Source organism: Rhamphochromis longiceps, linkage group LG1 (genome assembly GCF_057381845.1).
Source record: "Rhamphochromis longiceps isolate RC_006_pf linkage group LG1, R_longiceps_female_GT1.1, whole genome shotgun sequence".
NCBI lineage: Eukaryota > Metazoa > Chordata > Actinopteri > Cichliformes > Cichlidae > Rhamphochromis > Rhamphochromis longiceps.
This window is the reverse complement of record NC_140557.1, coordinates 21281841-21295530: the sequence shown is the minus strand read 5'-3', so window position 1 is coordinate 21295530 and position 13690 is coordinate 21281841. Positions and strand designations below refer to the sequence as shown.

The following is a 13690-nucleotide window of genomic DNA, read 5'->3' as shown; positions in this document are numbered from 1 at the left end:
AAACAGTTTGCTTAAAACAAGCTTCAGTGACTTTTAAAAAAGCTTGAGAGATACTGAAGAGTAAAAACTAGAATAATGTGGATTTAAGAAGTGGGTAAACCTGCAGAAAAGCTGTTATTATGAGTTTTTGTTGTGTAGAACACCAAACCCGTATGAGTATTTAAAATCATTTTATTACAAACACTGCCCTCCAGTGGCTAAAATGCACCATTTAACAGAATACAAAAAGAAATCACGTTACAGCCATTCTGTCTCTTAATTTAACACAAATCGAGGATCACAAACAGTTTCTCATCAGAATAACGTTTACTGTGCGTCGTCGCCCACTTCTATCCTCTCATCTTCCTCAGCAGCTTTCTTGGTTTCTGTAGGGGTCTTCACACAGATCCACTCTTCTGTCTGGATGTACTCTTTCTGCTCTTTCACGTCTGACTTCTGAGAGCAACGTCTTCTGTTTTTTATTAACAGATGGACAGGAAAAAGATGTAATAATATGCAACAAGAGAAACTTTATTGTGTTTTATGTATTATAAAAAAAAAAGCTCTTACAATTTGAGGTATGTCAGGATGATTGTTATAAGCAGAAGAAGCGCACAGGAGCAGAAGATGAGCACAGCTTTTCCTAAAATATGAAACATGCACACTGTTGATAACGAGGCCTTTGCCTGTCTATTAGTCTTGTGCTGTGTTAACTGACTGTGACAGAGTTCAGATTACGAGTCCCATACCTGCAGTAAAGCTTTGTGAGCTGCTGGCAAAGCGGGCTGGTTCTATCTCACTGTCGAGCGTTTCAGGAGTCGAGGAGGAAGATGTGGATGGTGGTGTTGTGGTGTGGTGTGTGTGACCCACGCCATGTGTGCTCTTCAAAGGACTGTCAGTTACTTCATCCATTCGTTGTATCGCTGCATCTGTGCAAAGATTAGACGATTTTCAAACAATTCTGATTATTTTTTCTTTTCTTTTGTACTTCCTCCTGTTTGAAATGATGATTATGTTTTGGAAAGTGCTAGGAGTGTATTGTATGTATTTGAAAAACCTTCGATAAAAATGCTCTCCAATGTTTGTTTGTTTTTTTTTTCCCCATCCTAGTTATGTGGAATATACTAAAATGCTGCTGAATACAAATTAAAATCCAATGCGAATACAATAAAGAATCAAAGTTTGTGTTAAGAGTATTCATTAATACTAATGTATTCTTATTTACATAGACTATACAGCAGACCTGTTTTATTCTTTGAATAACAAAGCTGTGAACAGCATGCACAATCACTTTTTAAATATCTTTTGTCTCTTCATAAGTAAAATGCAGGTGCAAAGTTACTCACCTGTCTCGTTGAAGCAAAACACATCAAACTTTTGTTTTACGCTGGCTCGCCAGGGCACCAAGCCGCTCTTATTCCTGCCACAGCTGGGAATTGGGTGGATGCGGGGAATGACTGCGAAGTGTTCATCAATCCATCCAAACCTGAACAAAATATTACATTAGGTGCTCCTCGTTATATTACTCAGAGGTGATACTGAGGTGATTTTTTTCTCTCACTTTGGTCTCACCTGCATGTTTCTAAACCTCTATAAAGAGCTTTCTGTACTTGTGCTTTTGAAGCAATGTTCAGTCCAAAGGACCAGCAGAGCCTGCGAGCTTCACTGGCATTGAAAGCATACTCAGGCTGGTTGAGCTCATTTAAAGATGTGACCAGCATTACTCCTGCAATACTTTGATTGAATCCTGGGGAAACTGGAAAAAGCATATTTATATTTACTATATATGGTAGTACAATAATCTATATATATATATATATTTGTACATATTAGAAAATATGTGAAATAACTTACCTCTGAGGTTCCTTATGTCAGTCATTTGAACAGACAAGGCTGAAGTAACGAGCAGCGCTGCTGGGAGGCAAAGCCAGATGATGTTCATGACTGGTCAGAGTAAAGACAGATGAATGCTGGGTATCACTGCTGCTGCAAGGTTTATGTGTCTCTGAGCCAAAAGGCACGGTTAAATAGAGGTGATCATGCTCACTGGGATGTGTGGACTCTGTCACTGCCAGAGAATAACGGAAAAGGAAGAAGGAAGTAGTGCACATGGGTCAGATCAAGAGCCATCCTATGTTCTGGGAGCAGGGCTCAGGAGACGATAAGTAATACATCAAAAACACTAATCTGCAGAAATTCAGTAGAAGGGGAAAAGCAGTGCACACGTGTTCCCATTCAGCATTTTTAATGTGAAATGTTGTTAAACTTCAATAAATAAGTTATGTTTTCAGGTTCAACTGCAACCAGTATTTTTACAGGCACAAATATATATATATATATATATATATATATATATATATATATATATATATATATATATAATATAAACACTCACATTTACTTATTAGAATTCTCTTTTGAATCTTATTACATCGAAAAAGAAAGTTTATTAAAATAGTTTGCTTACTCTCTTTGCACTGAATAGAATTGCGTACAGTTTTGTTGTACTTTTTGTGTGATGAAAATAAAGAGTCTGTATATAGTAATTCTATTCTATTCCATGATTCTGTACAAACAATATATTAAAAGGATAAAGTGAAAGCACAAAAGGTGGGATTTGCAGTAGAGTTGTGAAAGTTTCTGAAAACCATGATGTAATACACTCGAGAAGAGATTCTCTTCTGTCCTGATGATTTCCTCTCTCTGGGAAATTCTCCATCATGTGTGCGCTTATTATCTTTGGTCTCCTCAGATGAGCCTTTGGCACGCGGCCTCCTATTTCCACAAAAACATTTCTCCGCAAGCCCCGATGGCAGGAAATGATGCAGAGCCTGCTGACGAAGATGCAGCAGGGTTTTTGACAGATGTGAGGTGACACTCTGGATTAGAGCAAGAATGCTCATCGTACATATCACCTCTCTAAGAGTGGGGTTTGCATGTCCTTAAAGTTGTTATAGAATTAAACTAAATTAGACTATGAGACTTTCAAATGGGAACACAATAGAATTTCCCAACAGGTCTTGGTGAGAGAATTTAGACATTTTTCCAGCAAAAGTATCCTGTGGCCTCTGTTTGCACAGTTGCATCTGAACAAAGCATGGTCTAGTTTTGCAGTGTGGATACACACCATCACACCACACACCTAACGCAGACCCTGTAACCATAACTATAGCCCCTTAACTTTATCGACTATTACATTCTAACCCCCAACCATAACTCTGACCCTAACTGCCCCCTTTTATAAAAATTTTGTGGACATTGGCAGGTTTTTTCCCCCTGCATTCCAAAACTATATCATAACAATGTGATTGGATACTTGCAATATTGACCCTGGACCAGCATTGAATATGATGATCCAGGAACAACACCAATATGGGGATATCAGATTATTCTGGAACAGAGTGGAGATATTTGGTCTTAATGCACAGCTCCATGTTTGGTGTTTGGTGAGAATCAAATACAGCAGACCTCAACTCAATGGAAATGCTGTGGTGCGACTTTAAAACATCTGTGCAGGAATAAATGCCCCCCAAACTCGATGAAATGGATCAACAAAGAAGAATGGGCCAAAATTCTGACACTTCAAGTTATTGCTGCTAAAGGTGGTTTTACAAGCTACTGAATCATTGGCAGTACTTAGTTTTCATAGCAACGGATATTTGTCGCTACTGAAATGACTAGAGGAAATATTTCAGGCACTTTTTATTTAAAGGAGAGGTGACAGACCATAAAATGAACAGAGAACGGACAGCACAGCATGTGCAAAGACAGAAAAGGAATCATGAAGTCTAAACAGTGCTCGTTTACAAGAAAAAAAAATCTCTCAGTGCTCTGAAGTAACAATCAAACATGGCACAAATGAGAACCATGAGCTGAGTATTGCACTTGAAGAACTGCTGTGGAATGTGCTTACATTTGAAACATTTTTTTAATAGAAAAAACAACAGATAAAAACATTTTTCTTTAAATATGTATTAAAAGTCTCTCAGGGACTTCATTATCTATCAAACCTGAGAGATTCTATTGTGTAGATAAATATACAATGTTTCTACTGTGGCATTTAATGAAAAAGTGCCATATTCAGCATTCAAAGTACCAGAACCAGAATGTATAATTACAAGATCTAATTTAATTAAATATCTATTTCAGCACACAATATAATTGGTCCCTAAACAGAATCATCTTATCTTTTGCTGCAGCAAACATCCTTTCAACTTTTCATTTCAAGCAAGATTATAACTTATCTCTGCTGACCATGAAGAAGGCCTCACGAGCCATAAAGCCTCCCAAAATGTCTCTGACCCTTGAGTATCGGGGTCATTTGATTCAAGTGTGTCTGATGATATGGTAAACTGGCAGAGACGTGATGTATGAGGTCTCTGTTATTCTGTTTAGCGGGTTCTTTCGTTGCACTCTTACACCCAGTCCAAAGATCTCAATCAGTGTCTCACACAAAGTTCCTCTTCCCTTATGTGTCCTCGTGTCGGTTGTAATAGTCACTGAAGAATGAATAAATACTGAACACCACACACACAGCCACAAACAGCGTCAAAGTGAGCCATAGAAGCCGCCGACTCGTGGATACCTTGGGGCAGAACTCGCCTACAACAGCCAGGACTTCCTCCATCCTCCTGCAAAGATAATAAGTTCATATAGCAGGTGACAAAATATTGGGCAGGGGAAAGTGCTCATTATGGAGGAACTACAGAAGTTTCTTTAAATTACAGACATTATCTAAACTATAAAAAGACAGGGAAAAAGACCGTATATATTTGTTGAAATAATGGCTGTGGAGGCTAATTTTACTCTCACTTTTAATCCCACAAGATTAATTTAGCGATACGCATGTAAAAGTTATATGCAGCTGTGCAACCTTTGCGAGCTGTGCAAAGGTCTTGAGCTTTTTCCTGTAATTTTTTAAAGTGGTCTTGAGCAAAAGTTGCCAGACATTGGCTGCGTTTTCACTCATTTTCAGTCCAGTCCTTGTACCTGACTATTTTCTTTCTTTTTCTTGTTTTGACAAATGAATCATTCAAGCATAAAAAAGCCAACACATAGCAAATTAACAAAGACCTGACACACGACCTGAGTTGATCCATGTACCGTTTATGTTTGCTTTTATGCTCTATTTTCACATATGTTTGCAAATGCTTCCATAAATCACTGCACAAATCACTGAGTGTTTTGTGCTTGGACTTATTAATCTTTTCTGTTTTTTTATGTGTTATACTTTCAGCACTTTCTGGGTTGGTTTCCTTATTTTTATGCCTTTCTAGTTTTAGTTTAGTAATCTAGGTTCTGTTCATGGACATTGTTTGTACTCAGTTCCTTGTTTCAGTTATCCTGCATCTTACTGTTAAGTCTCTGTCTCTGTTAGGTGTTTTCCTGTTTTATCTTGGTGGTCTTTCATCTCTTGTTCTTTGTGTGTAATTCTACTTCCCTTGGTGCGTTATTTCTAATTAGTTCCAGCTGTATTTCCCAGCTGTTTCCACTTCCCTCATTACTTCTTGTAGTTATTGTCTCCATTTCCCCTTAACTTTCGTTGAGTTGTCCTTGGCAGGTGTCTTACCTAGTGCTGGTCTTTCCTTGTGCTTTCTATTGTTCCCTGAATGTTTGCTTTCCTCATCTTAATACGTCATCTTGGATACTTTCCAGACTTTTTAAACCTTGGTAGCTGTCAGCATTAAAAGCTCACCTTATGTTATTCTGTCTCAGCGTCTTGCATGTGGGTCTGTAATAAGGTCTACCATCCCCACAGCAACTCATGAGAGAAATGAGGTGTGGCTAAAGACTTTTGCAGAGTACTGAGATATAAACTCACTCTTTGTGATTTTAAAAATGGGTTTGTGGTGTTGTTATAATTTTTTTATGTATTTTCAATTAAATGTAACATTTTGTGTGTAATAAAGAGATTCATCTTCCACTGATCATGAATTATTTACAAAAAGAGCACAAATAATTTGTTGTGCTTATATCAATACTATCAGAGATGAGCATAAATACACAATTTGTATTTCCTTTTCTAACATGACAGAGTGAGTTCACCTGCTGTTCTTAAGCCTCTCTCCGCTCTCTTCGTCCTTATTTTTTGTTTCCAGCAATTTGTCCGCAGCACTTTCGTCTTCACATTTTTCTTCCTGAAGCGCCTTGCCTTGCTTCAGTCCATCTTGGTAGCTGCGTTTGAAATATTCACATTTACAAGTGAAATTGGGACACACAACTGAAATGATTTCTGATAAACAACTGTGTCATCACACTGTCCGCTTATCTACACTAAAAAGCAGAAGAGAGGGCCTCACCCTTTTTGATAGGCCTCCTCTTCGATATTTGCCTTGATCTCGGCTCGGAGCTCCTCCAGGTTTACTGAAGGCTTGGCTGGCTCATTTTCCTGCTCCGACACACTCTTTCCACTGCATTGTTTCAGATAGGAAAGAACAATTAGCCTTGGACACCGTGACGATCACAGCAGATGTAACAAAACACTGTTACAGTCAGGTTCCATCACAGTACTGCGGCCCGGTCGTATAACGGATGAGACGCAGCGCAGGCCGAGTGGGATGTGCATCCCACCATCACGAGAACGATGAGTACAAACGAAAAACTGTGATTGCACTTTGCACATTTGTTATTGCGATTGTCCTTAAAGAACATCTAGCCCAGACACTGAGAGAGCTCTACTCAGGCTGACTTTATAACTACAATATGATTGGAGCCTTGTGCCTGGACTTCATCAAACTCTTTCATAAATGTTTAGATTACTGGATAGCAGTCCCGTAATAGCATATCCCTCAACTCTAGCTTTTTTTTTTTTAATGCTTTCAGGTTTATTTTTACCTCACTGGAATTGTTTCTGCACTTTAAAAACATCCTGAAGGTCACAAAAACAAGCTGAAGTCCCATCTGAGCGCTTTTGATAAAAATGATTAGAAGTTCAGGGGTGAGAGGACTGAGGAATGACCTTGAAAATTAAGCAGTGGCACGTGACTTACATGCAGCCATGTATGTGTGTGTGCACGTGTAACAATATTAATACAAGAAACATACCATTCTGTTCCTGGTTGTGCAGCCTCTGTGGAGGTGGTGCCTTTCACGTCATTTGCTTCACACTGAGGAGAAAAGTGTTAAAAAAAATCGTAACCCTAATCTAAATCTTAATAACAAAACAGTATTTGCTACAATTGGCTTTACTTCTCTGGATGAACATATGCTTTAACATTTCGGGCCTTTATAAACTTTATTATCTATTTTTGATTTTTCAGTTCCTCTTGGAGAAATACTAATTTCACATTTCAGAAGGTTTTTGGCACAGTTACATAACCCTTGTTTTTGTGCTATGGTCTGTGTATTTTGAATTTTGTACACACTCAACAGATGTGAATTATCTCAAAAAGAAAAAAGAAAAATGACAGAGTGATACAACAGTTTTAACCAAGGACAGCAAAACAAATCTGACTAAAACTGTGTTGTGAGGACTGCCTCGAATTTCTTGAGCTGACATTGTTTTTAGTGATTGTCCCTCGAGAGGATTCAAGTGTCCAGCCAGGTTCCCTTCACTGTGGCAGAAGAATGTCACAACTTGTTTATGGAACCAGATTTGACTGACTGCTAAGCCAGGACAGATCTAGCCTTTCCTTGACTTTCCCAAAGGAAATGAAGGTTTTTCTAGCTACGTTCACTTCTGGTAAACCCGGAGAACTCATTGATGACATAGATTGAAGTGATGAGTTATTTATAGGATCAAGCTCTACTTGTTCAGAAACTAATTTTGAATTCGCTATCCTGAGATGCCCAGTGATACCTTGCATAGTGTCCAGCAGCACCTGGAACCTTGTATTGGATAAGCAGAATACCTGGAGAGAACCCAGGAAGGAAGATGCAAACTCCACTTTGCACGCAGGGTCCTCTGATCAGTAATCATTGCTTTAATATGAGACAGACAGTCTGATACTTTATGGACTTTATTGTACCAGTTTCGACTCATGTCGATGGTCAAGCACCTCGAGTGACCCTGCTAAAGTAAAGTAAACTTCTATAGGAGTAATCTTCTATATGCCAGATATTTGGTGTTAATATGTTTCTTATAAAGATGAACTATTTTAGCAGGAACTCATTCAGAAACTCCACAGTTTTATTTCAATGTGCTACTGAGGACTGCTCTGAGAATCAAAGAGAAAAACATTTGTTTGTATCAAGCAATCTGTCACATACGACACATAAAAAAAGTTTTAAAAAAGTACTTTTTCCTTTTAAAAACTGTTTGTGTCTGTAAAAATGCCAGCTACATTTACAGAAATACTTGAGTGGAAGTATTTTATTTTACAAGAGATGAATATGTTGCCCACCTGCTGAGAAACTTTAACTCAGCAGTTTATCTGTGAGCGTGGGTGTCATTGTACTAAATGCTTAATACATCATTTCCCATCATTTCTCATCAGGACAGGAAGACCTACCAGGACAGGAAGAGCAGCACCAGTTGTGGGTCCTGCGTTGGAGCCTTGGCCAGCTGTGGCCGGGGTCTGACCCGGGATGTTAAGAAGATTAAACTTTGGCACCACCGCTACGCTCACCCTGCGTCGAGGCACCTGGTCGGGTGAAAAGAAGACAAAACATGGAGCACTGTGTTTTACAAAAACAGAGTCACTATAACTTTTCTTTTTTGTAAAGAAAAACGAAACAGAAAAAAACTGTAAAAACGGGGGAGGGCGAGACATTTTTAGGTGTGCTCGCAGCATGACAGTATGGTCATACTTGCCACCCACTTTGGCGGACGGATTTATCTCTGACCCTTTGGACTGGTCAGTGAATAGGAATCATGGTCCCTAGAGGCGCCGATGGGGACATAATTTATAGGGGCGAGGAGGTTAAGACCATTATCCTCGTCTAGTCTCTTTATTTTATTTTATTTATTGTTGTTTAGGGTTCAATTTAAGATTCTTCAAATCACTTTTAGAGCTCTTCATGGTCAGATGCCTCCGTATAATAGTGAACTTCTGTATGGAACCATATCTAACTACTAGCTCTCTGAGCTCAGCTGATCCTGTTGGTGATGCGTCAGAAGAAGTTAATGACAAAAGGCAAAAGGTGACTGTGCTTTTGAATTTGTGGCCCCCAAGTTGTGAAACTCGCTTAAATAGAATTTTGGATCTGTGGACACTGTTGATAACTACCAACCTGTACAGATTTACTTTTATATTTTTAAACAGCTACTGTGAAAAATAACCATGACAATCAGCCAAGTGGTTGAATCTTTATATTGCTTGTTTTGTCTGACTGGCAGTTGCACATCCAAAACCTGTGCAACAACGTGAAGCAGAAAAAAACCACAAAAAATTCATTGCTTACCTTTCCAGGGATGAGGGGCATTGGTCTACATGGACGTGGAAGTCCATCGTCTTTATAAAGAGAGACAAAGAACCAGCATTAATAAAGCACAGTAACCATTTAAATGCTGATGTTTCTCCCACATCGACAGTAAAGCTGCTCAGTAATGCAGCATTAGTACACTCCAGGCGCTGTGGGAATTTCCTAGCGGAATATACGAGTGAAGATGAAGCCAGCAGCGGTGCTGAAAAGGGAACACAAGTGTAATCTTACCTCCAGGGTCTACAGACACTCCGTAACGAGTCGAGTTCTGGTTGGCCAGCTTCTTAAACTCCATGAGCTCTGCATGGTCCTTCTCATACGTCCTCTTAAGATTTTCCACATACTGCATCATAACCTCTGTGGCCTTGTTCATACGCTTCTCCTGTTAGACAATAAAACCAGTCTAAGCAGGCTTAAGTTACAGCATGAGCACAAAAACAAGAGCTTCCACTAAAAAACTGTACATAGAGAGGAAATCATTCAACAGATGTACAAACCAAATACACAATAACCTGTGTATTTATGGATTTGTCCAACATATCTTTGACTTCTCCCATCATGTTGCTGATATTTTAAGTGAAGTTAAATGTTTTTAAAGGTGAATTAATGACACTATAAATAAACTGAAAACACACAGATTATTTATTTGATATTATGGGAAAACACAAACAAGTATTTCTCTAAAAATATCCACACTCATCATGAATGAAAAAGAGGAATTAATAGATTGCTATTAATAGATTGGTAGCTGTACACAAAAGCAATGATTCATCTGATTGATTTGGGGTTTTAAATAGCTGAAGCTCTTTTCCTGATGTTTTCATTAGCTGGCCTGAGGTCAGCCATGACATCAGATAAAAATCCTTCAGCATAATTTAAAAAACGCTGCCAAACAGGCATTCCTGGAGTACCAGTTGTTTAAACAATAAGCTGTTTCGTGTATTTTCGCAGCATGTTTCACTAAATTGTATAAAATTCTCATTCGTCTGTGTGTAACTGCACCTGGCGAACTGCGCCCACTATCTCTGCTCTGCTGGAGAGCCGTGTGGCAAGCCTGTGCAGCACTGCTACCGTCTCTTTTAGGCGCTGATAGGCTTCGCGCTGCTCCAGGTTCTGCCACATCGGCGCAGTCATCTGCAAGAAACACAACATGTTGTTGCAAATCTCAGGAAGAGAAAGTGTGCGTCCTTTATTGCACCTGAATTAACTCAGGCAAGAAAAATATTTACTGTGGGACACGTCCAGGAAACATTCAATAAATGAATGAGCACTAAAGAGCCAGGGGGAAATCTCCTTTTGTTGTAAGTTATCATCTATCTTACATCAGCCTCTGCTTTCGAGGACCAACCTTTAGCGCTCCTTTGAAGTCGTCTAATTCTTTTTCCGTGTCCTCCTCAGTCAGGTTCCTCTCCCTCTCTGACTGCTTGAGTCGCGTCTCCAGAGTGTAGTTGTCATTACGAAACGCCAGTGACAGCTGGACGAATGCATTCTGTAGAAAGAAAGCTAATGCAGTTCAACACTCAGATTAAGAAACATATTAAAATGAAGGTGAGCTGCCTGTGATCGCAACACATGAACTCATTGTAAATAGTCATAGACGGGAGTCGGTGCACGCGGTTACTGATGTGTGAGAATCAAGCGTCCCTGAGATGAGCATGGGGAACAAACTGTGAGTGTGGCATTCGACCTCTTGATGTTTTGTTATGTTGATCAAAGCTAATCTGCAGAGGTTTTTCCAACATACACGCCTGAGAGGAAATCTATGACCTCTGACTGTCCTGATCCAGACACATCCCAGAGGGAGCAGCGCGAGAGGCTATAGTCCGGGGCTTACAGCGTCACAGATGCCTGGATTTTCTCCACAGGAAATCACACAGAGTCTCTTTGGACTGATCAGGAACAGAAAAACACTTTCCTGTTGACAGAACACCACCGAAGCCAGGCAGGCAACCTCTGATGACCATGTAATTGTTTTTGCATCTCTTGTATAATTTTACAACTTCCATGAGCAACTTTTACCCAAGAATATCCCCAGCAGGGAATTATAAAGTTTTTATGATTCTAAGCATCTGCTTTGGGAACACAACAGGTTATTACAAACACTTGCACATGTACTTGAAAAAGCTCAAACCTGAGTGGAACAATCCATCTGCTTCCAGTGTTTGAACACAAGTCACTGTTCAAAGCAAACACTTTACTGCTGGCAGTCACTTTTATGATTTGCTATATTCTAACTCATGTGCAGCTAATCACTGTGGATAATTTAAAAGGCGCAAGTCAGAACGTTAAAGCAAATATGTCTTATTTGAAAAGGAACATTTGGAATCTGCTTAAACTTATGTTTCGTTTTTCTTTTCTTTGTTTAAAGAAGTAAATTACATTTTTAAATTGGTCGAGTCTCCACTCCCTTCAGGCTTCCAAACGTTACATAAGATAAAGTGTCTTTAGCTTCTATAGAAACATATTTGCTCATTTATTTGTGTAAACTGACTTTGTGCACAGAAAATATGTGAATGAGCTTCAGAAGTGCTGTTAGGTGGATTTTGTTACCATCATTTAGCTGTTTCCAGTCTTTTACTAAGATTAGTTATCAAACTAACTGCTGTAACAAAATTATTTCCCAAATTTGCAATAAATATTACTTTATATTACATCATATCGACTGGCATTATTAGGTAAAATTAGATTTTCACAGATACATCAGTATGGAAGTATTTATTGTCTATTTTCAGTCAAAGTGATGCTTGGTGTAGCCTCAAATCAGTCCCAAAGGTGCTCAGTTTCCTGTTCTTAGTGATAGGAGCGGCACCCAGTGTGGTATTCTGCTACTGTAGTCCATCTGTTTCAAGGTTTGATGCATTGTGCATTCAGAGATATTTGTAATGGGTGTTTTTTTGAGTTACTCTTGCCTTCCTATCAGCCCAAAAGCAGTCTGGCCATTCTCCTCTGACCTCTGATATCAACAAAGCATTTTCACCCAGAGAACTGCCACTCACTGGAAATTTTCTTTGAACAGACGATTGTTTGGAAAAACCCAGCAGATCAGCAGTTTCTTACTCAGACCAGCCCATCTGGCACTGACAACCATGTTACATTCAAAGTCTCTTAAATCACGTTTCCTCCTTATTCTGATGCAGTTTGAACTTCAGTGAGTCGTCTTGATCGTGTCTATGTCCCTGATCAATGCACTGAGTGCATGATTGGATATTTTCATTAATAACGTTTGAATTAGGTGTACCTAATGTAGTGTACACATGCATAAACAGAATAAGGGCCAGTGTGTCAGTATTGCTCCCTTTTAATTTACAGACTAAACCCCATTATCCATCCTCTTATCTAGTTCTTGGTGAGAATATAAATTCAGAGATCAGGTACCAACCTCAACTTCTTTTTCGCTGAGTGGAGGAGCACTGGAATGAAATGAGAGAATGGAAGCATTACTCATAACAGTGAGATAGATGGTTATAAATTAAATGTTAACTACAGCAGCAGGTTGTTACACACCAGCCAGGCAGACCCCGATGAAGTTTGAGTTTTCTCAGCATCAAGTCTGAAATGTTGGGCATGGCGTCGGATCTTTCATTTGTGTCACTGGTAGGTGTGTTCAGTGATGACGGCGAATCTGCAGACACAATGCTACACAAATTAGAGCTCAAAATTATTTCTGGAGAATAATTTAAGTTTAAGGTAATTTGATATCTTCTGTGCAAGCTGACATAAACCAAATAGGAGATAGGAGGAGAGTGTTGTTACTACTACTAGTCCCATATAAATACATCGATCTTTGGGTGGTCAAACCAGTTCTCACCGGAGTAAATTCCAAGCAAAATCTTAGTGATTGGACTTTTTAAAGTCTCAGAACATAAGCATAATTTCCTCTTTTCATCAGGTGCTCTGTGGTTCACAAGCTTTAACAATAATGCCATCTGCTGATAAAAAACGAGAGCACAAGTTTCCTTTCTGCTGCAGTACTGTCAGGGGTGGAATAGAGGTAAAAAAAACAGATAAGAAAGAAAAGAAAAAGTCGTCATTTTCTGAAGCGAATCAGATTTCAGGAAGTGCACACCCTCAGTGTGCTGAATGTGCTTCTGAAAGTACTTTCTGTCTTACACAGGGCAAGAGGGCAAACAAGGAGCGTCACCTTTTTCCTGTTCAGCAGCTTCGCTCAGCTCTGGTAACTTCGATCCTACGATGCTTTGGTTTCGCATTAGCTTGTGCTCCTGTGCGCGCACACACACACACACACACACACACACACACACACACACACACACACACACACACACACACACACACACACACACACAAAACATTATGGCATTTTTATATAATTGTTACAACATTCTAC

General features: G+C 39.3%; 2 protein-coding genes across 2 annotated transcripts in view; both read right to left on the bottom strand.

Moving 5' to 3' along the window:
• Window positions 1-179: 179 nt before the first annotated feature.
• On the bottom strand, window positions 180-1969 carry lyve1a (lymphatic vessel endothelial hyaluronic receptor 1a). Its single transcript, XM_085402284.1, has 6 exons — window positions 1834-1969; window positions 1552-1735; window positions 1326-1465; window positions 729-908; window positions 550-622; window positions 180-451 (listed from the first exon to the last, which is right to left on the bottom strand). Exons 1-6 carry the CDS (start codon window positions 1919-1921, stop codon window positions 307-309), a joined length of 810 nt encoding a protein of 269 aa, XP_085258410.1. The 5' UTR covers window positions 1922-1969; the 3' UTR covers window positions 180-306.
• Window positions 1970-3679: 1710 nt separating this feature from the next.
• irag1 (inositol 1,4,5-triphosphate receptor associated 1) overlaps window positions 3680-13690 on the bottom strand; it is a 32992-nt gene continuing 22981 nt past the window's right edge. The window contains exons 17-28 of the mRNA XM_085402269.1: window positions 13484-13562; window positions 12847-12964; window positions 12722-12752; window positions 10691-10831; window positions 10345-10476; window positions 9574-9724; window positions 9322-9371; window positions 8430-8561; window positions 7024-7085; window positions 6279-6389; window positions 6025-6153; window positions 3680-4610 (exon numbers count right to left, since the gene is read on the bottom strand). Of these exons, the coding sequence (XP_085258395.1) occupies window positions 4448-4610; window positions 6025-6153; window positions 6279-6389; window positions 7024-7085; window positions 8430-8561; window positions 9322-9371; window positions 9574-9724; window positions 10345-10476; window positions 10691-10831; window positions 12722-12752; window positions 12847-12964; window positions 13484-13562 (1299 nt within the window). The 3' untranslated portion in view covers window positions 3680-4447. The remainder of the gene's footprint in view (window positions 4611-6024; window positions 6154-6278; window positions 6390-7023; window positions 7086-8429; window positions 8562-9321; window positions 9372-9573; window positions 9725-10344; window positions 10477-10690; window positions 10832-12721; window positions 12753-12846; window positions 12965-13483; window positions 13563-13690) is intronic.

Bases quoted from the DNA above. Each gene is read 5' to 3' on its own strand.
- lyve1a (XM_085402284.1), bottom strand. From the start codon at position 1,921: ATGAACATCATCTGGCTTTGCCTCCCAGCAGCGCTGCTCGTTACTTCA. The intron at 1,466-1,551 runs GTGAGACCAAAG...TATTTTGTTCAG, and splicing joins AGAGGTTTAGAAACATGCAG to GTTTGGATGGATTGATGAAC. The intron at 452-549 runs GTAAGAGCTTTT...AATAAAAAACAG, and splicing joins ATCCTGACATACCTCAAATT to AAGACGTTGCTCTCAGAAGT.